At 42.7% G+C, this 22,352-nt stretch overlaps 2 protein-coding genes across 3 annotated transcripts; both read right to left on the bottom strand.

Annotated features, from left to right (window-relative positions):
* Positions 1 to 1,163: 1,163 nt before the first annotated feature.
* Positions 1,164 to 10,159, bottom strand: LOC103366687 (RNA-binding protein MEX3B). Of its 2 annotated transcripts, none has more exons than XM_008294476.1 (4): positions 9,836 to 10,159; positions 8,707 to 9,282; positions 6,362 to 6,606; positions 1,164 to 6,217 (listed from the first exon to the last, which is right to left on the bottom strand). In XM_008294476.1, the coding sequence occupies exons 2-4, from the start codon at positions 9,215 to 9,217 to the stop codon at positions 4,991 to 4,993; spliced, it is 1,983 nt and encodes a 660-aa protein (XP_008292698.1). In that variant the 5' UTR covers positions 9,218 to 9,282; positions 9,836 to 10,159; the 3' UTR covers positions 1,164 to 4,990. The 2 variants fall into 2 exon arrangements, with proteins under 2 accessions (XP_008292698.1, XP_008292699.1); XM_008294477.1 differs by having other exon boundaries at positions 8,707 to 9,279.
* A 2,295-nt stretch (positions 10,160 to 12,454) lies between these two features.
* mbd3a (methyl-CpG binding domain protein 3a) lies at positions 12,455 to 20,625 on the bottom strand. Its single transcript, XM_008294475.1, has 7 exons — positions 20,452 to 20,625; positions 17,740 to 17,896; positions 16,634 to 16,771; positions 16,313 to 16,403; positions 16,040 to 16,217; positions 14,522 to 14,677; positions 12,455 to 13,211 (listed from the first exon to the last, which is right to left on the bottom strand). The coding sequence occupies exons 1-6, from the start codon at positions 20,463 to 20,465 to the stop codon at positions 14,527 to 14,529; spliced, it is 729 nt and encodes a 242-aa protein (XP_008292697.1). The 5' UTR covers positions 20,466 to 20,625; the 3' UTR covers positions 12,455 to 13,211; positions 14,522 to 14,526.
* Between the last annotated feature and the right edge of the window lie 1,727 nt (positions 20,626 to 22,352).

The following is a 22,352-nucleotide window of genomic DNA, read 5'->3' as shown; positions in this document are numbered from 1 at the left end:
GATAAAAATTCATCAGACTTGGGTATATTTTTACGTTCCTTCCTGTCCTAAAATGTCTTAGATGTAACTCTTTAGAATATGCAGATCTATGAAGTCCAGCCTCTCACACCAGCTCACCTGCAACTCTGTCCAAACGCTTTAAAACTGCAATATTGGAGTAATTCAGCCGTTGGCATTTCCATAAAACAGAAAGCCCCACACTTCAGCGTTGTACAAAACCTCACAGGTCTGAATCTGTGTTTTTGACACTCTGGGTGCACTGCAGTCTCAATTATACGTCAACAAGGATACAAAAAAAACAAACAAAATACGGACATGTATGTTAAGATAAAAGCTTGATTTTCACACATCAATATCCAGCTGAACCAAGCGCGTTGATTTATTATTCATCTCCGTATTCAAAAATGGCTGCTTGTTTGCTTATGTAACACTCAGTGGAGCTTGTAGTCTGGCTGGAATACTAGAATCAGCCCAGTGTTGGTGCTGCGCTGTGCACAGTTTATTTTAAGGAGCGATTCTACTTTTGATCAGGTTTGCAACAAAAAATGTTTCTCGATTAATCTGCCATTTACTTTTATTAACAGATTCATCTTTAAAATGTCTGATAATACAGCGATCGGTTCCCCAAAACCCATATTTAAGTCTTCAAATAGCTTTAATACATTTCAACCGATGGTCCAAAACCCACAAAAATCCAGTTTACTAGAATTGAAGACAGAGAAGCAGCCAGTTGTCACATTTGAGAAGCAGAAACCTTAAAATGTCAGTTTTATTATTACTTATTAGTCATTTAAAAATACATTTCAGTCAATCTAATAATTGCTTCAGCTTTAGTTGAGCTTATAAAATGTCAGAAATGAGTGAAAAAAAACACCCATCTTCATATCCTGGGATTCACACTGACATCCTTTTGTGTGATCAACATCCCATAATACGTTTAATTTACCGAGCTGGACTTCTCTTGGCAACCTAATACCTTTCTTCTTGGCAGATCTAGTCTGTCACAAAGTTCCATCAATTTCCAAAAGGAGCAGCTTTATTTTTTATTTCCAAACATGCCGGAGCTGCAGCGTTCTTCATGTGCCGCTGCAGGTGCGTCTCTACTGCCCCCATGTGGAGAAGACGCCGCCTCCTAGTCTACCAATAAAGACACGAGACACGAGTTCTTATTTAACAGTAAAAAAATGAAACCAAAAACAAGACTTTATTAAAGAAGCATAAAAAATAAAACTCTTGATACATTTCTCATAACCGTCAAGTCAGCTCAAATTATATGATTATACAATTTTTCCCGGCTCACGGTTAAAAGGTCCATAAACTTTCAAATAAAATATATTTCAATTTTAAAATTTCTTCAATAATTTTCTCATTTTGTTATAAATTGCCTATATGTAGTACACAGGAAATAAGGAAAATAAAAAATGGAAAATAAAAATAAATTTGAAGTAATAAAAAGGGTCACATTATTGTCTGGGATATTTAGGTAAGCAAATAAATTGTAAAAAATAAAACGTGTAAAAAGTTTTTTTTTTTTTTCCTTTTTTATCTTAAAAATTATTAGCTAATGCCAGGTGGCTTGAAGACATGCAGATGGTTAACTTACAAATAATGATACATGTTCTTTAGAAACTACACTTATCTTCAATTAAGTCATTTTGCTTTTGAAAACAAGATCCCGATGATTGTATCCAGGGTATATACACACACAGGTTAGGCCTGAAACCTAGTTTGCTGACGTTTTACATTTTGGTTCTGCATACAAAGAGAATTAAAGCAAAAATAGGAGAGCGGAGGCTTGAGGGGCGTCTGTCACCCCTTACTGGCGTGGCTCTCTTCGCATCCCCCCTCTAATCACAAAAAAAGGTCAGAGGTCACTGGCTAGCATGCCTCAGGAAACCCTGTTTTCAAACCTTTAGGAAGGAAATGGGGGGAGGGGGTAAGATTGACTTAAAAAAAATAAAAATCAGCAGTCGATCTGAAAAAATTTGTACCTTTTTAACAATTAAACTACTGTACATTAACCCTAACACTCTCTCAATGGCCAGAAACACTCCGGTGCAGCACCGGCATTTACATTAGACCCATCTGGCAAAATACAACACATTTTATTCTTTAACGCGTCAACTTGGACAGTTTAAAGAAGGGCTTTAAGATTGGCCTCAACAGACTCACACAACAGTCATCACAGATCTGTTCATTCAGACACATTCGCAGCCCTGCATCTGTTCTGAGTGTGCACGAAGAAAAGCGACGTTTGACATCAGAGCCCGACGAAAGGATGGGTCTCCAGTTTCAACACAGCGGTCCCACAGAGGGAGGAGGGAGGAGGGAGGAGGGAGGGAGGGGACGACGAGAATGAGAACAGGGTTGTCAGGTCTACAGTGCATTGGAGAAGTCAGTCTGAGAACTAAATGGCCTCCCGCTATCAGCTGGGGTTTGTTCATGTCTGTGTTTCAGTAGGGAGCTGCACCAAAGCACCTAGTCTTCACAAAGACTATCAGTCCAGCTCCTTGCCAGGTTTCTCCCACAACCATCGAGTCAGTGCACTGCTGCGCTCAACCAGGACAGCCACTTATCAGATACCTCAGGGGGGGCTACTGCCATCGTCACCAAAGTAGCAAACGAACAGTCAACACAGTGAATAAGTTTAACGTTATACTGGCTGGAGCACCAAAGCACAGCAGCAACTGCCCAGTTACGTACTCATGTAGAGCCACCCTTCATTCCTCCATATCAAAATAAAACCCCACAACCGTCCTGATCTGCGGTAGCGTCCAGGGAGGACGACACACTGCGGCGCCCTACGCACCAACAGGATCTGAATGTGATGACCGTGTAGGGGCACAATTAAGAAACCATTTATCTAAAAAAACAATAACACGCAAAACATTCTGCAGCTGCTGGGATTTGAACACAACGAGTGTCTGGAAGCCCTGGATGACCTAGCTACTAGCTGCCATAAAGGATAAGTTGATTCTTCCTACTGTGTGAGCCTGAAAATGTGATCATGTGTCTGTGCAGTCAGAGGAAGCCCTTGAGAATTAGGTGTGGCGTTTTTTTTTTAATTCAGTTGTCATGGCTTGTCTCATTCTATGAGCGGATTTCCACGCACATTCAGAAGGGCCACCAACGGCAACCGTGCACCATCACACCGACATCGCCCGAAATCATACGTAGAGTATTAACACTATAAGAGGCAGTTACTGCAAACTCACACCGACTTTTTTAAAAAACAAAGCACGAACACAAAACAGGATGTAACCGCCTCCTTGGAGTTACTCAGTAATGCTATGAAACACAAGGACAAATCTCAAACAACGAACCATATAGTGCACTACAATTTTTCCAGGAGTCCAGCGCTGTACGGATACAACAGTGTGTCATCTCGGATGGTGCCGTACAGCTTTGACAAAGGGGTGGAAGACCAAACCTAACGAAAACAGTAAGAGCTGTGTCTTTTTTTTTTTTTTCCTTTTGTTTTTTTTTTTTTAGAGGGGCCGGGGGTTACAGTGCATGGGGAAGGGGGGTGGGATAGGTTCAATCGAGCCCCTTGTTATTGTTTCATGTGTGAGGAGAAGCCGTCTCTCCTTATTGGACAAAAACATTCTGGTGTGACATCAGAAAAGCCCTATCTTATCCTAGAGTTCAAAATACGTCTGTTAGCCACACACTCGACAGTCAAGAGTCAAAAACTAGTAGAAAACACTAAAGAAGCGGATCTAAGTGTAACAGACGCAGCGTGTGTGAGAGGGAAGCGTTCCGGATGGATCAGAGCATCGCCTTGCTTTAAGACTACGAGAGTGAAGTGAAGGAGAGGGGCAGCAGGACAGAAACCAGACCTTCTCATGGTGATGACACATGATGATGATGCCGATGTGAAGAACAGCATGAGTGGGCATTATTCTCACACGCACACGCAATCGCACACCAGAAAGAGAAAGAGAGAGAGAGAGCGAGAGACATGTAAAGGGATTGTCAGGCAGCCCAAACACACAAACATACAGAGAACTGACCTCAGACACATTCCTTCAGCATCACTAATGGTACGTTTCTCACCTATTAAAGGATAATTCATGTGAATCAGTGCAACGTCCACATTTGAAATGTGGGGCAGACTCATCCAATTTCATCCAACATGTTACTGAATCGAAGAATTAAGAGACGTCTATTAATAGCAATCATTTGGCTTTACTTAGTCATGGCTAAATTTTATGTGGCAACGAGAAACATCCTTAAGAGGTCCCTTGGGTGTATTGTTCTGCTAGGTGCCTGCCAACATGCCGACCTTTGATAAAAATAAAAAAAACAAAGAAAGAAAAAAAAAAAACAACAACGTCCGAGCTTACAGAAAAAAGAGGAACCTTGTTGCTTTGTGTCACAACCAACAGCATGAGTGAGAGCAGAAGAGAAAAGGGATTTTGTTTGGGAACAGGTCGCGTCCTGTCAAGAACATTAAAATTAGGAGTAGAAAAGTGCAGGCCTCATTGACAGCTTCATCGAAAAATATCTGTTAAGTACAAAAGTGTCAAAAGGAAAGGCTGTGACAGAGAAAGCAGGCAGAAATCTGAAGAAGCCAGAATGAAGAAATGTCGAGACGGACCGGCAGCCAGCCGTGCAGGCTGCTCCGGGTCAAAATGAAGGCCTGAAGAGAGATAAGACACTAGTTTCCTTCCATAAGTTCACCACCGAGAGACTGTCTGAGCCCCAACTGTCTGCAGACCAGCTTCAATTAACTTCACTCTGAAAATAAGTCATTGTCATTATTATTATTATTATTGTTATTATTAATCTTGACAGTTATCAGCAATAAATCAACATCCTCATAGTATCATCATCTCTATTAATGCATTTATTATGGTCCATCATGTATGTGTGAAGGTTATTAGTGTGAATCCTTCCATTGTCTCCGCCACAGCTGGTGCCCCACTCCGGTACCCTTCCTGTCCCCGCCCTCCCATTATTTACCCCCCCACCCCACTTGCCCGGGGCATTAAGAGAAGATGCGGATGCACTGTGTGGTAGGAGTGTGGCAGACGGGGCACTCCGGCTCAGCTGACTGGCAGATCTGCCCGGCGCACTCCATGCAGAACAGGTTGTGGCCACAAGGCACCAGGGCTGCTGTCACCTCGCTCTCGAAACACACAAAGCAGTCCCTGTTGACCCCGGGGCTGACGCCAACCAGACCTGCAACCCCAGGACCAGAGCCGCTTTTCAGTCGGCTCAGCATCCCAGAGCTGAGGCCCACGCCGCTGCCGCCTCCCTCGGAGTCAGTGGGTGAGCCACCGGGCAGGGAGGAGGCCGAGCAGGAGGAGTAGCCGGTCGACGAGCCGCCGGAGCTGGAGCTGGACGCTCCAGAGAAGGAGCCGCCTCCCGCGCTGCCGGACTGCAGCCATGACAGAGTGCTGAGGGGGTCGCTCTGGGCACGACGGGCTAGTGGGTGATCCAGAGGGCCCACGCCCGTGTCCTGAGGCAGAGTTGGGGACAATCGTGGAGTGATGGCGCCGCCGCTGAGGCCGCTGCTGTTGCGACGTAGAGGCTGCTGCTGCTGCTGGGAGGAGCCGGCCGTCTTATTGCCTGTTCCACCGTTGACGAAAGGTGCCCAGATGTTGGAAGCACTGAACTCAAAGCCTAGTTCATCTGAGGAAGGCAGTCCTGGGGTGGAATCGCCCCCAAAAGTGAATCCTCCTCCAGCGCTGCTGGAGCCTGTGCTAAAAGGGCTAGTAGGGCTGCCGCCCTCGTTGGCCTTTCGGGCGGCACTGAAGTTGTCTGAGCTCATCCCGCCGTTGTGCGTGTGATAGGCGACTGATGAGGACATCTTCCGGCTGGACGAGTGGTGCATGGACATGGGAATAGAAGGAGGAGGAGGGGAGGGAGGGGGAGGAGGGGGCGCTGAATGGTGACCTGTAGCTCTGGACCACAGAGATGCCCCCAGCCCTCCACTCAGGGCGCCGAGGCCTTCTAGACTGACATCGGTGCCGTTGGTATGGAAGTCATTGTCTCCCTGCAGGTCTACAAAGGTTCCAGTTCGCAGGGTGATGTGGGTCTCGATCTCCTCTCTCGCTCTGTCCACGTTCTCTGGCATCCCGGTCACCTCGAACACTGGGTCTTTCTCTCGACTGGGTGTCACGATGTAGGTGTGAGTCTGCTGCTGGATGCGCTTGATAGTTGCTCCCTTTGGTCCAACAACTAAACCAACTACTCTGTAGGGAACTCTCACCTGGATCGGTGACAAGAGAAGATATTTCAGCCAAGAATTCACTTTCTACAGACACTACTATAACATCCAACAATTCCTTTGTTACCACAGTATAACAAAAACACATCCTGATTAAGCATGGGGGAGGGGTGAGGGGTTGTGTACCTGTATGGTGGTCTGTCCAGGTAGGTGTGGTGGTCCAGGCAGAGAACCTCCTCCTCCTCCAGGCCCTCCAGCTTTGCAGCGGGACGCCCGGATCATAGAGAAATGCTCAGCTGCAGACACAATTTCACGTTTGGCCATCTCCACATCCTCCCTGCGCCCGGTCACGATGAATACTGGATCCTCACCTCGAACTGGAGTCTTTATGTAGGTGTTAGTTTTGGCACGTAGGGCCTTGATCTTACAACCTGGAAGATTCAAAAGCACATAAGTGTCAGTTTAATACACACATTGACTAATAACACAGTCATAATATAATGGTAATCATGTACACAAACATACGATCCAGTAAAAATAAATGCAGTCTGAAAGAACAATCTTGAAATGGATCTTACGTTTATTGAATCTGCAATTTACTGTTTTTGTTTTTTTGTTTTTTGCTGAGACAGAGATGTTGATCGAACTATAAAGGCAGACTGACTGTTTCTAATATTTAGTTTCCTTAATGGATATAAACAGAGGAGAAAAAAATCTTAGAAACATCTGTCCCCATAAAGCAACAGCAACAAAAACCCTCAAAGTCCTTCTCATAAAGTTGAAATAAAAAAATAATAATATCCATGAAGTGAGGCTTTATTGCAGGGCGTTTGCATTGATTTAAACAACAGTGAGTGCACCTCTGTTACACTTGCAACCAAGCAGCCATTTTTGAAGACAGATATTAATAATGAATCAACATGCTTGGTTGTTAAGTGTTGGGCTGGGTAATGAAACCACAAAAATAAACATTCAGTAATCATCAGCAAACGACTTGGTCTGTTTTATCTTTTGTTTTAACGTTTTTTTAACCCCCAAATTAAGCAGCCAACACTGTGGCTGAGTATTTTCACCTTGAATCTGCAGTGTACTGATGACAATCTCAAAAACATGGATTGAGATTTCTGGGATTTCATGTGAAACAATCTAAGAAGCCATTCCTGTCTGTTTGAAGGGTGGGGCTCTCTCTAACGTCACCATAATGATAATATTATTGGAAGTTTCCATTTTGAAAACATATGGCTAAAAATATATTACAACTTGCAATTGTGCAGCGTAGACTAGTTTTACAGCGTTTGAGCAGATTTGTAGGCAAGCTGGTGTGCAGGAGCTGCTGTGAATGGGGAGGGGTGGTTGGAAAAAGAGGGGGGACTTATTAGATCTGCACATTCTCCAGCAAGCAACAGTGTAGAGTTACATTTAAACAAGTCTTTTTAGAGCAAAACTAGATTATTTTCATGCAAAAACACTTTTACATGTGTAGCTTTGATACTCAGGGATGAGTTTTTAGGGTTTTTAGTCAATGCGAGCTTAATACCAACTGATCAGTTTATTAAAATAACACATCAGTGGTAGCAATGGCAGCCGGCGTGCAGGTTATGCATGAAAACACTGTGTGCACAGACATGAGGTGAATGGCTGCTGCTGTCTGTGTCGTCTCCTGCTGCTCCAGCAGCAGCATCCACTCTGCGCTCTGCTCCTTTAAATGCGGACGGTTCATTCTCGGCGACCAATAGGACGCACAGAGCGTGATGTCATTCTGGGAAGCAGAAAGCATGGCTTTTTCAAACAAAGAGAACAATGCCGTAACGCTACCGCGACTGCGACGGGAAAACCAAACCCACAACATGGGTATATTCTCAGTGCGGGACGTATGCCGATAAAAACAAGGAGGAAAAAAATCACGTATGCGAAGCGCAGCGGCTCGTTCGCGAGCAGCAGCATCGGCAGACAGAGCTGGGTGCAGGGCGTAACACCGCCCAGTCCCGTGTTTGTGCGCCTGCTGCCCCGTTTCAGCCTAAAATATGCTCAGCAAAGCCAATAATAAACCGCAATAAACACATATATGAGCTAGAGATGAGAGATCTGCGGATCAAGCTGCCACTTAGCATCCACGAGGTATAAAATCCACATATTCGCTGTATTTTCTTTGTTTGGTGCAGGCTGCTAGACATGTCCAGACTCCCGACAATCTGCCGCTTTGTCTGACCCTCTCCCACCCCTCCCCCTCCCTCCTACTCATCAACCACACTCCCTCTCACTCAGTCTGTCAAAGCATTGTCTAAATACTGATAAAATAGGCACGTAATTGCAGTAGGTGTGCCTTTTTAATGGAGTATCCGCATTATGCTGCCATTAAAGAGCTAAACAGCAAATGCAGAGAGACCAGAGCACCAAGCTCAGACAGTTAAAGTTCAGAGACCCCCCCTCACACCAGGCAGTCACCCAAACAAAGAACCAGCAGGCTGCATGCTGCCTGAACCAGCCGTCCACAAACACCTCACATTTCTGCACTCAGAGCATGCTCTTACCTTGTCTCCCCACTATCTCGGCCACATGTTCAGAGCTGGGGACAGGCACACATTCAGTCATGTTGACACTTCTTTTCCTGCTGCAGAGGACGGAGCTTTGTTCCCCGTGGAGCATGGAGTGCGAGCCGGCCATGTGGTACCCGCCTGAGCCGTAGTACTCTGGGGATGGAGAGCAGGACGTCGGCGAGTCCCGGGACCCGCTGGGATGCTCCAGCATCTGTAGATCCACGTAGCCCCCTCCACCCACACCGTTGCAGCTCTCGGAGCCCGGACCCTGGGTCCCATCCAGGGTGTCGACAAGCCCGCTGCCTCCAGAGCCACCGCCGCCCCCACAGTCCACCTTCTCCAGAGCCATGAGTGACAGCTGGTCCAGGGCGAAGCGGAGGGCCTCTTGGTGGTCTTCTTCCCGGGACTCCTGGTCCGTCTCTCGGGGCAGACCGACCCCGTTGTGCTGGCTGCTGATCACCACGTCGTGGTCCATAATCTCGGGGTGGAATAAAGGGCTAGGCATAGTCTCTCCGTGGATCTCACATCAGATCACGGATGCCTGTTTGTTGGGAGTGAGCTCACCCTCTGCTGAAAAAAAAACAATAACAAAAAAACAAGTGTTTATTTAAATAATAATAAAAAAACACACACACACACACAAAACAAGAGTTGGGATGGTCACCAGGGAGCCACCGACTACTCACAACCAGCAGCATGCAGTAACAGTGTTGATTTGAGCGCCTTGCTTTGTCTGTTGTTGCTTCTTGTCTGACAACATCCAGGAGGCTGCTTGTTTTGTCGGGATAAAGCATGTCCGTCTTAATACAGCCGAACAAAGTATTTCCCAGCGCGGATAACATGAACCATAGTGGTACTAACTTTAGCCGCTCATGTTTGTAGATATGGAATAAAACAACGCATATAAAAGGGGAGATATATGAGCTGTTGTTAGCTTCAACGAGCAAGCTAACAGGCTAGCTCCACACAGTCGGCACTCAGTCACGTTGTCGACCCCTTTGTTTGGGAGCACCGCGGTTAGCCGCTTAGCTCCGCTCTGACAGTCGAACTTGTTCTCATTCCCAACGGCGGCCGTGCTGATTTTGTAAAAAATTAATCAAGCGCAGAAACGGCATGAACTTACTTTATCTGGCCTTTTTGTCGCCGAGCTCCTCTTCTTCGCTCGTCGCCCAGTTGTTGTGGGAGAAGCAGCCGGGAGGAGGAGAGCTGTGCTGTGCGGCGCTACCAGCTAGCGGGATGGCTAACTAGCAAGCTAAATGGGGGGCGTAGGAGAAAAACCGTTTAAAAGCGAAAAGAGGGCACAGTTGTTTTTTCTCTTGCCGGAGAGTCAAAGCATATCCACGGGAGTGTCACTGGCTCTTCATTCTGCGTGTCGCCGTGGAGAGCGCGGCTGAAATCCAAGGTTAGCGGTTACCTTTTAGTTAAAAAAACAGTGATTCTCGGCTCTGTGCTGCTGCCTGACCCCGGTCGGTCCGCCGCCTTTGTCTCGCCAGGCGCACGCCGCTCCGTCTCCCGCACACGGCACTGACGTCACCCGCGACACAACAATGGGTTCAAAGGCCACATGCAGCAAGAGGAGAGCATCCTGCTACTGTCACTGCCATTGTGTCTGTCTGTCAGTCTGCACGCAACTGTGGCATTTTCCTCTTTAATGCAGCTTTTTTGTTAACGCACTCATACATGTATGAAAGAAGAAAAAAAGAAGAGGGGGAAAAAAATGTGGTCATGGTTGGGTGTGTTCATCATGGCTACCAATGAGGTGTTTGGGGTGGTCCAACAACAGCACTGGAAGATGCTCATTGCACTGTCTGGGTGGTTGCATTTATTTGTTTTGTGGGTTATTTTAAAAAATAATAAAAATAAATCACACCAAAATAAGTCAAGAGTGGGAGCAAGGTATGTCTTGCAATGGCCATGTGCATCATTAAAATGTTTATAGATCCCTGTATAAGGATCGCCCTCCTAAAATGATTCATTTTAGTACCAAATATATGTGTATTCTTGCAGATTTCCAGTGAAAGGAGCCGGACACAAAGAAGGAATTTAGTGTTATAAAATCGAACTCTGAGAAACCACCTCATCGTGCACCACTGGTTGAGAGAAATCCTTGAAGGGAAAAGCTTGTATTGTTTAAATCCCTCTTGAAACAACACTCACACGCCCATGTGTACACTTCAGTGTTTTTAGATCCCTGTAGAAGGAATCCCCTCCTAAAATGATCCCTTTTCGTACTAAATTACATCCTTGCAGATTTTCAGGGGAGGTACCCCTGACACACAAAGAATGAATTTCATTACTGCACATTTTAACTAAAAATAACCGATTATGTTTGTCTGCTCGGGTCTCATTTTGGCTTCAGCTGGAACAGTAACGTGCATTTTGAAGCCCAACATTTTTGAAAACATCGAATAGGAACAGATTCCTCCTGACAGCAGCTGGCCTCATAAACAAAGCCAGAGACCCCCAGTGATACCACCTCTCTACCCCCAACCCTCCACCGCTGACACCGGCTCGATGCGTCACATTAATGCACAGCTTTTTAAAGAGGATTAATATCCTTGGCACATCTCAAGTTGTTTACGCCTCATACTATGTCATTTTGCACAATCTCAGGAGAATTATTTCCTGTGCATTGTAGATATTTCTATGTCTTTTTATTAATATAATCCCTTGGATTTGCTACAATAGCTGCTTATCTGACTCGGAACACTGTCTATTCACTTGTAACGCTTGTTTTTTTTTTTTTTTAAACCTTTGCATCCTTTAAAAAAAACAAATAAAATCAAATTATCAGTGTTTAATGTCATGCACCAAAGCACCATCCTAAATTTATGTTAAAAAAAAAACAAAACAAAACCTCCTTGGCATTAAAACAGATTCTGAAATCATATGAGACACAGAAGACCAGTAAGGACAGACAGAACAATTCCATCAAACACCAACTATTTCAAACTGAAACTGCTCGTGCACGGTCTGTGTGACTGCCTGTATTTGTTTTCTACGTTATTAAGAATTCACACTACAAGAAGGGTCTATTTCAAATTATGGAAACACTTAAAAATATTCAAGAAACCACCTTATCTTGTAACCGTCGTTCAAAGAAATCTTCCTAATGGTAGCATTTTTCAAACAGTGGTCACAGACTCGCGATTTCAGATCCCTAAAAAAAGATTCCTTTAAATGCCAAACACCCTCAGTGTATTCTTGCAGATTTTCAGATAACCTATTGGGTTTGACTGTCGAAGTCTCATTTTAGCTTTGGCTGAAAGAGGATTATGCATTTTGAACCCCGTGTGCTTGCTTCACAGGGAATCTTTGGATTCATTGCATTTTTTAATATATTGCTTTGTAGGGTCTAATTTATTAAACTGGTCAGATAAAACTCTATAATTAATTATACCGTAGGGTCTTAGGCTTACAATTTAACTTTAACTAGGTGCATTTGTATTTAATGTGACATTCTAGGGTTTTAATGATAATATATTCAGGTTAAATTCGCATCATAAATTACACTGCAGGGTCTTAACTTTAACGTTTGTTGTTTTAAATGTGCTACATACATAACAGTGACTCAACATCTGACACTGAAATCACATTTGACATAGTGGCTCTCTCTCAGCCACTAAGGACAAAAGGAACAATTACATCAACTCTTTGAATACAGATACGGGTTTGCCAGTCCTGCTTTGGAAAAGATAAGATGTTATCCTTAAAGGAAAAAAGACATACGCTACACCATAACTCATATAAGAGCTGCATTTATTTAACAGTGGTACAGTGGTACAGCGGTAACAATCTTATAATGAGGTACAGTACATCAGCATTTATTCGTTTTTGTGTTTTCTGGAAGGTACACACACTTTTTCTGTAACTGTCCAAACTCAAATGTTGTTAGCAAAATGAAACTGACAATACTTTTGCCAATACAAACACCATGTAAACTCAGGTTATTGTGAGAAAAAAAAACAAAAAAACAAAACAAAAAACCAACACTAGGAACCGTAAATCCTTCAGTTATTCACGTGCATGTAAAAATACGGCAGCTTTTCTATATAACACACTACCTACAGCGTCAGTAAAATATAAAGCAACAGGTTCTGGGAGAACACTTAAAAATGAACACACTTTTTCAAAAATGAACTTATACATTATAACGCACACACTCACACGTCATTCACATACATAAGGTTTGCGTTTTCAGCTTTGAGCTTAAACAGCTGTTAACTAAATGTAACACTGCATTGTATAGAGCACCATCCACAGCTGTCATACATTAGTAGAGGTATAAAATGAAAACTGAAACTCAAAAAGCACCCTTTCAGGAATACATAGTCAAGTGTACAAAAAAAAAAAAAAAAAAAAAAGACGAGTCTTTTTTTAGAAAATCTGCAGAATGTCTGCATTTACATCGGTTTCAGTTTAAGTGTATACAAATCTTCATGGAGCCATTTATTTGAATATTGAAAAGACTTTACCAGCAAACTTCATGTCAAACAAGCCTGGGGGAGAGATGAGAAAGAGACACGTTAGCTGTTTAGGAATGGACTTCATTATATCATAAGACAATCAATTTTCACACAAGAGATGCATAACATTGCTGGTGCTGTCTGTTAAAGTGGTGGCCTTATGTCATTCACACGTTGGTCACTTTTATGTTCCTCATGGACTCATTCAGACATACCCACCACAACGTCAGAGAGCCGCAGGACGCACACAATATGTGTCAGTCACACAGGACTGGACACAGTGGCAGTAATACACAATAATACCGTAATAAACAAAAGGACTAATCTATCCCACTGCTCAATCAGCAACAGCTCAGTCTGATCTCTTGATGAGTCCAGCTACATGTTTGATCTACATGTTTGATCTCTGATCCCTTTTTCCTTTTGTAGGCATCATTTAACTGTTTACACAAAGTGTAATACAATGCTCCAACTAGTGCGATACATATGTTTTTAGAAAAGTGTGGCATACATAATGTTTTAGATGATCTGGTTTCATATATAGTTTTACATAAGGCTTACTCCGTGCCTTGCTGTGTACTTTTTGTTCTTTTACCGAGCTGTCTGTTGTTGCACAGAGCTGTTAAAAAATTTGCACCACCACCCAAGGCAAATTTCCCTTTGGGGACAATAAAGTACATTTATCTTATCTTAAATCTGCTAGGTAACAAATTAGTCAACTGTCGCTTCTAAAGTGACTTTGTGCGTCTGCTCAGCTGTGTCATATGAAGAAAAGTACACAGTGTCACTTGCTGCTGGAAACTGATCGATCCTGTCTCTACGTCGAGGATAATTTACAGGTATTTCATGAAGTCGCAGCTGTTGTTCCATGTGAATAAACGTGCTGTTCTCTTTGGAGACGCCTATGTGGATTCTGCTGCTGTTTGATGCAGCAGGTATTTAATAAGTTTAAAGAAATGACTGTAAGCAACAAACTAAACTACAGCTCATGTTAACTTTTGTCATTCATCTGACCTGTTAGTATCCGTCTCAGGAGCAGTAAAGTGGTATTTTCATGGACATTAGATGTGAAATTGTAGGACAGAGCAATAGAAAGATGCAGTTTAGACTTGAGTTGTGTTAAAAAATGATCCTGAAATGTTACTCAGTCCAGCCTCGTAAGACTGTTGTTGTGACTCTGACAGAAAAGTGACCAGGGTGCTCATTCTGACAAGTAGCTGTCACATTCAGACACCATCAGACCAACAGAAAGGAGCGCATGTCTAAAAGATGTTAAAGAGTTGCAGTGGAAGAACCAGCAGAAAATTCAGCTGTACCAGAATCACTACTGCGTCTCTGTGTACCTTGGCTATAATTCCTCCTTCTCCACCTGCTCAACCTTCTCCTCTGCTTTGTCGGCTGCTGCGTCTGCAGTGGTGTCCTCTATATGAGCCATCATGTCAGCCATAAGGGCTTCCTCGAGCCGCCTCCTCACATTCTGCACCAGGTCCTCCTGCTTCCTGAAGGGCACAGACAACAAAAAACACTAGAAACTAATGATATGACACATTTCATGGCTTAAAAGTTAAAAGGATTTAGTTTCACCATCCTCACATGGAGAAATTGGTAGAACACGAAAACTACAGCTCCTGATAGCCACCAAAGCACTGTGCAATACAATTCAATCTACCCTCTGAACTCAAGGTACTATATCAGTTGTTGATGATAGTTAAATCCTGTGGACATCACTGATTTCACAACCAATACTCGCGATGCCTTAATTTATAGCTACGTTTTTGCTACCTTTTGGGAGTTTGGTGGCTTCACTTAAATAGGCTATCACAATGAACTCAAAGACTTGAAACTTGTTCATCTAAGCTCAAACATCCACAACACTGAAGTACTACATGACCGTGCAAATTAGTTCCCATTAAGAAGAAAAAAAAAAAAAGATTGTTTTGTAAAATAAAGCAGTGAATTCTAATCTGAAGATTTCAGCGCAAGCATGACACAAACTACAACATCGTTGCATGTTTTGAAAAAAGACTGACACTAACTGAAGGTGTATGCAGAGTGCTGCTACGATCCCTAAGCAGGTTCAGAGCAGAAACACAGAACAGCATCAGTAAATCTGATCAGCCTGTGTGAATGACAGAGGAGCTATGTAGATTGGCCACATTTCAGCTTGCTTTTTACGCAGAAAACTGTGACCTTGCTTGTTTTTAAACTATTTTATTCTGTGTAAGCTCCAGAATCACTACACACAAAAGTAACAATGATCGGTCCACACACAGTAAAGGTTGTGTACCTTAGGGGTTATGGGCCATTGTCTCAAAAAAACAAAGACACTGCAGTTCATTTTGGATCATCGCTCATGTCATAATGCACTACAAAACACAGAAGACCAGCGAAGCCTAAAGCAAAGACAATCTCAACATCTAACTATTGAGCACAAAGAATTTTGTGTAAATGTGAGACATTTTGGAGGCTGGTTTTAGTCCTAAAAGAATAATGGAGTAATTGTTATTGTATGTGTATGAAGATCTGTAGAAAATAGCAAGTTATGCATAATAATACTCAAGATAAAAAAGCCAAAAAGAAGCTTAGGAGCTACTCAAGATGACTGTAGGCCTGTCACAAATATTACATAATCACCTGATTGCAATTATTTAAGATAACTGATCGTTTTGTATAATCGTTGGACTTGTTTCCGTTCACGTGTATAAAAACAGGTCAAAGGTGCCAATAAAAATCCAAACTAACAGAGACACATTACAAAACATCAGCAGTGGGTAGGTGGTATTATCAGTTATTCATGGTATCGATCGGCCTCACAGTGAGGAAAGCAGAGCTGTGTTGTGTACAACGTGTGAACATCTCACCTGATATCGTCATCAGTCACCACGAAGGCTTTGCAGAGAGGCTGTGTTGTGTTGAGCCACACTCCGGGGTTTTTCTCCACGGCCGCAGTAAGCTGTCCGGTGATTGGTGCGGGGCTGGTGTGCAAGGCGCTGGCAATTGCAGAAAGCAGTGTCTTGTCTGAACATGCCGGCCCAACACCTGAGGAGACAAAACTGGGGTGTCAACCTTGTAAAAAAAACAGAAAATGCTATTTTGAGCTATACATGGTCGACATGTTTTGTGGTTACACTCACCCTGTAGGCCTTTGGGAAGATCCATAGTTTTCACCAGCTCCTCTGCTATATCAAACGCATTTAAACCGCTCAACTTCCTCTCCCAGAACAGCTACGGGTTGCAGCAAAACAGAGAAGAGGAAGATCATAAAACATTTTTGGACACAGTTTCCCCAAACTGAATACGTGACACATACACTGTGTCTGTTTATCCAAATAAAGTAGATTAAAAGCTAAAAACAGTCAGCTGTGTGAAAATTACTTAAATGTTCAATACTTTACCGACAAAACTAAACTTATTCAAGAGAAGAACTGGCATGTGTTTTCTGCCCCCTGACTTACTTGTTTAGGTTGGTCCACGGCCTTCTGAGGGTCCGTCTTCACCTTGTTGTTGGGGTGATTTGTCACCTTGGTCACTGGCTGTTTGAAGATGGATGCAGTCTGTCGAACTGGCAGCGTTGTGTTTAAATCAGGCTTGGCCTTTAAGAGAAACATCATCATGACTGACTGTGCAAATGTATAACCAGCTTTCATAATTTTCAAACCATATAACAAAACCTTTTCAAAAACATCTAGACATTTCTAGCAATATTGTTCTATTATTTGTGCTGTGAGAATCAAACGGGGGTTGCATCCCTCTTCTAATTATATGGTGCGACAAGGGATTAAATTAACATTACAGAGAAATGGAATATTATGATGCAAGAATAGTGAGGGAAAACCTTTTTCCTAAAGCACAACTGAAGATAAAAGGTAGTGATGTCATTTTTACAAGCTACAAATTACCCTTTGTAGTACAGTCAACGGTCAATCATATAACAGTATCTGCGGGGGAGGTTTATCGCTAAGGGAGGCAACAACACAGTCCACAGCAACTTTGAAGTAGCTACTGGGTTCAAGCGCTACGATTTAGAAATCTATAAATGGATTGTTTCTATTTACTCATTTTCCACCTATCAAACTATATTTTGTGTCTGTGCTCTAACTACACAAATAGATGTGTGTACAGATTAGTGTTAAGAATGAAAATGTACTGCTCATTAGAGTCAGCTATTAAATGCTTATTATGTAGGTAAGAGTGCATAAGAGCGAGACAAGTGAGTTATTCAGACTTGTTTCCATAACAAATGTTCCAAAGGAGATTCATCAGTCATAGCGTTCGTTAAGGTAGAGCAGCAAACACTGTACGGCCACTGTTTTTTAAAAAAAATCTCATGACATTTGGACTTCTGTTTGCCAGAAGACACATGCAACACTCAGGCACTGTGGAGGAAGGCTGTACAGTCTAATGAGACCTAAACTGTGCTTGGACTGTAGCAACTGCAATGCTTTAGGGTCACAACACCACTCTGGATGTGTCCTGGAGTGGAAAAGTCCAGCAAGAACCTAATTAATCCATTTTAGGCAGTTTTATGCATCGTAAACACCATGACCAAACTCCATCTCACCCTGATGTGATGGTTGGTGTCGTAGAGATGCTTGTGTCTGTTGTGCTGCACTTTGGTCAGGAGTGACCGCCCAGCCCGGGAGTGGCTGGCATTCACATCAGTGTGAAGGCTGCTGCGGAAAATCTGGGGCTTGTTGAGAATGCGCTTAACAGGTAGACTAGAAAGAAAGAAAGAGAGACAAAAAAAAAGATCAACACAGTAATGTCTTTTCCAAAAACGGAAGCATTCAAGTTCTAACTGACCTGCAGACCCACACATGGATTCTCACTGTGTGTGAAATACATCATGACTTCTAAAGGAGGTCAGTCATTTTTCTTTGTTGTAGTCAGAAATGATACATTTACAAGTCATAGTATACACTAGTATTTTCATTAATAAGAATATGAAAAACAATCATCAGAAAACAAATGAAAAGTAGCAGCTGCTGTCAGCTTTTAAGCACTATAAAGGTTTAGGATTGTTCCTCTGTTTTGTTTTAGGTCAAGTGGCATCAAGAAAGAAACGTGTTTTTTTTCTGATCTTTGAATTAAATACACCACACTGTGATGGTGATCACAAGAACAGCATGCATGCCGGTATCTTTATTCAAGTAAACTACTGATGAATCACCCTCAAGCATGAATCACACAAAAACAAGAGGCTAATTTTAAATATAATCCCTGATGATGACGATAAAGACAATTAGAAATGAATGGCACAAATTGCATACTCCCAGTATTTCAGAGACCAACCAGAATTTCACAGATCATGTTTTCAGGGGAGTTCACGTCCTAATAAGAAGAAGAGCCAAACTCCCCCCCCTCACACCCTAGATTCTAGAACAGGGGTGTCCAATCCTGGTCCTCAAGGGCCACAATCCTGCATGTTTTAGATGTTTCCCTCTTCCAACACACCTGATTCAAATGATCAGGATCGTTATCAGGCTTCTTCAGAGCTTGATGATGAGCTGATCTAAAACATGTAGGATTGTGGCCCTCGAGGACCAGGATTGGACACCCCTGTTCTAGGGCTTTACTATCAATTTAAATATTAGTGAAATCACAATATTACCAAGTGAAATATTCAGTCACAGGATCGGCAGAATTTGTGACAACATACCATTAGAAATGAAGCACTGTGGTGTGATAAAAACACCCCAGCCTATAAATCATATTCTCCAGACATGAAGGAACATGCTTTTAGGTCCAGACAGCAGCAAAATCACATCATCAGCTCCCGGTTTGGTCTCAGTAAGCAGACACCCTCTCTTCTTTTAGGATTAGGCTTTAAAAAATTCCTTTTTGATAAAGCTTAGAGTTAGGGCTGGCTCAGGTGACTCTGAACCATCCCTTAGGCATGCTACTATAGGCCTAAGCTGCTGAGAGACTTCCCACGATGCACTGAGCACCTCTCCTTTCTTTCTCTCTTCCGATACATTTATATGACACCACTGCATGTCGCTAACTTTGTCTCTTCTCTCTCCCACAGTTTGTGTTTTGTCCTCTCTGCAGGTATCGCTGGCTCTTGAGCTGCACATTCTAATAATGTACAGCTAATAGTTTCACCAAACTCTCCTTTTGTTCCTAGACTCTGTTGGTTTGTCTGCTTTCTATCTGCTATCCTGTTAACACTTCCCTTCACCCCCACCCCAACCACTCGAGGCAAAGGGCCGCCCTCCTGGAGTTGGACAAGACAAGTGTCTTCCTGTTAAAAGCTTTTTTTTTTTTTTTCTTCCCACTGTTGCCAACGAGCTGCTCGAAGGAGATCTTTGGACTTCCTATGTGAAGTTCCTTAGCATTACTGGTGTTGTGGATTAGCACTATGTAAATAAAACTGAACTTAGACGATGTTTCTTTGTTCCAGTGGAAAAAACAAAAAAATACCCTACCCCATCTGTCAAAGGAAACACATTATGATATATTTTTTTGCATATTACATTTTCTACTCTTTTGAATAAACTTCTTTACCTGATGCAGACACAGTGGGCGTTTTCTGAGCTAATCTAACCGCATGAAAATTAACACACACACAAAAAAAAAAAACGTGTTCATTTGTTCTGCCCCAAAAGGTGTAACGACAAGGACTCAGGAGGTGTCAGTCAAGCTCATATGTACACGCCCACACAGCCTTCAAAGTGGTCTGATCAGCCACAGTAACTGAAACACCTGTGTGGATGTCTTTTATTAGTGTGGGACGAGCTTTATAGTAGCTTTACTTCCTGCTACTGCTCTGTAACAAAACAAAGTGGCTTTTGTTCATGCGTGCCAGACGGTGTACTCGTTCACAGGACTCGTATGTAAATTTAAAAAAAAAAAAAAGTAGTGAGATAAACACGAGGCGACGTATTCTCCTTCTCGAAGTTGTAAAAAAAAAAAAAAAAAAAAAAAAGCTCACCAGAGACAGTTACGGTGCAGTCGTGACTGTGCCGGGCCCAGCTCACCGCAAGTCAAGCGTGTGTAAACAATGAAACTTAGCTAGCTAATCAAGCTAGCAGCGTCAATGTCCCCGCAACAAGCGCATAAATTATCACTCCTAAGTTGCAAGTCCCCAAACGCGATGGATTCAAAGCACTCTAAAGCTTATGTTTAGCCACAGTAGCGTCAGTAAAGACGAAAAACTCCGACCTGTTAACTTGACGAGTGTTTCCCCAAGTGCAAAACGCATGTATGCATGCATGCGTGCATTTCCTCATCATTTCTACAACTCCTTCGACCGCACATTTAAAAGTCCCACCTTTTTCTTTCCATGGTCCCGCTCGCGTCGACGTTCTTGGCCGTGATTCTGGCTCAGAAAAGACAAGAAGCCAGCTACCTGCTTGTTGTTACTGCAGTCATGAATTTACAGAGTGTGGTTAGCTGTCGAAGCCCGCTGTCCGTCTGTCTGTCCGTCTCACGTCAAGACCTCTACCAGCGGCAGATCACTCCGCCGGCCCCGGAACATAATGAGCACTGTAAATCCCTGCGCCGCGCTCCTGTAAACTAGTCCGACAGCGACGCCCCGGGCCTAACCGGCTCTGTGCACTGCTCACTGATACGGGTGTTTCCATTTTTTGTTCTAATTATACCAACATTGTACTTTAAGTTAAATACTGGCAATTTTAAGATATATTTATTTGTAATTTAGAAGTTTAATAAACAGTGTACAGATACTGTGGATGCTACTTTGGTACAATGACAATAAGGCTTTTTGATTATGATTTTTATTTCCTACGGTATACAACTGTATGCAAGTGCAAAATTATTATGACAGTGATTTGATATTATACCACCTGAATCAGCTACATTAAACTGCTGCTTAAACTTTTATCAGATCAATAATACACTCCCAAAGCTCCATTCTGCTCAAGACGTGATATTTCATAGATATTCACACATTTTCTTATACATAAAGGATATCTTTCATATAATTGTATATAAAAACTCTACATATTTTGTATATTTGTATTCCAGGACTGATGTGAGTGGTGGGGTCACTTTACATTATTGCATCACTACTTTTATTTTGTATAGATTCATCTGTAATGGCGCTCAGTTTGAGGTTTGTGGTTATCTTGTAAGATGAGGAACACAATCACAAAGAGGCAGCCCCACCATGTCTATTGACACAAGAGTAAAACTGCCTATATTTTTATTGATGGGAAATACCAACAGATTAACAGCTAAAACGAGCATATCCTTCACTGAACTGATCAAATCGATGCAAATTTCATTCAAACTCCACCAACAGTGCTTCATTCAGGTTCTAGAAACACGTTAATCAAATCAGATTGAATGAAAGTAGTATTCAAATCATCGCAAGTAAAATAATTACACACAACCATTACATAAATCATACATACTTTACTTGTTCTCTTTAAAACAGTTACAATCAAGAATCACACTTGACCCAAAGAGCCCAGATGAATAAATACCCATCCCTAAACCAAGAAGGCAAAGAAAACAAAAGCACATGTATCACATCCGTTTTCTTCCGTTCTCCTTTTCACTGACAGAGGAACGTTGAAATGCCAAACCCTGGTGCACTGCCGTGGATATTTGCGGCGAACAGTTCAATGTTGACTGAGCAGCTGGATGAGGACGACGGGCTCACGTGGTTTGCATACAGTTGGACCACAGTGCAGGATGTCGGCTGCAGCAGTTCATTATAGAGGTCTTTGTGTAGAAAAAAAAAATAAGACAGCACCAACCTGACAGGAAAATTTAATTCAAACTTGTTCAACTCTGCAGCGTACCAGGAAAGACCAGAGCTGAGGGTCAGTGCATTCAGGAGAAAAGCCTGAATGGAAGGTTCGGGAGTACGAGAACAGAAGTGTATTCATTGTACGTTACACATCTTTTGTCTAAAAGCACCTTCCAAAATTCAGTCAGTGTCCTACACTGTTCATGAACTTATTTCAAAGACAAGTGTGTTAAACAAAAGTCTATACAGTTCATGTTTCCAGTGATCAAAAGGCTTTTCAGGTTGGCTCATTAGAAGCAGCTACATATAGTCTTAAAATAGACCGTTGTCCTTGATTCTGGTCTCCAGACACCTCCAAACTGTCTGGCTTACTGTCTCTGAATTTCACCTAGTTTCCTTGTCGCGACTGGAAGTAAGTATTAAGTGTGTTGCCACCATCATGTTTGACCAAAGAA

The sequence above is a fragment of the Stegastes partitus genome, unplaced genomic scaffold (genome assembly GCF_000690725.1).
Source record: "Stegastes partitus isolate 25-593 unplaced genomic scaffold, Stegastes_partitus-1.0.2 Scaffold965, whole genome shotgun sequence".
NCBI lineage: Eukaryota > Metazoa > Chordata > Actinopteri > Pomacentridae > Stegastes > Stegastes partitus.
The sequence above is the reverse complement of the archived record's forward strand: the minus strand, read 5'-3'. Positions and strand labels throughout refer to the sequence as shown.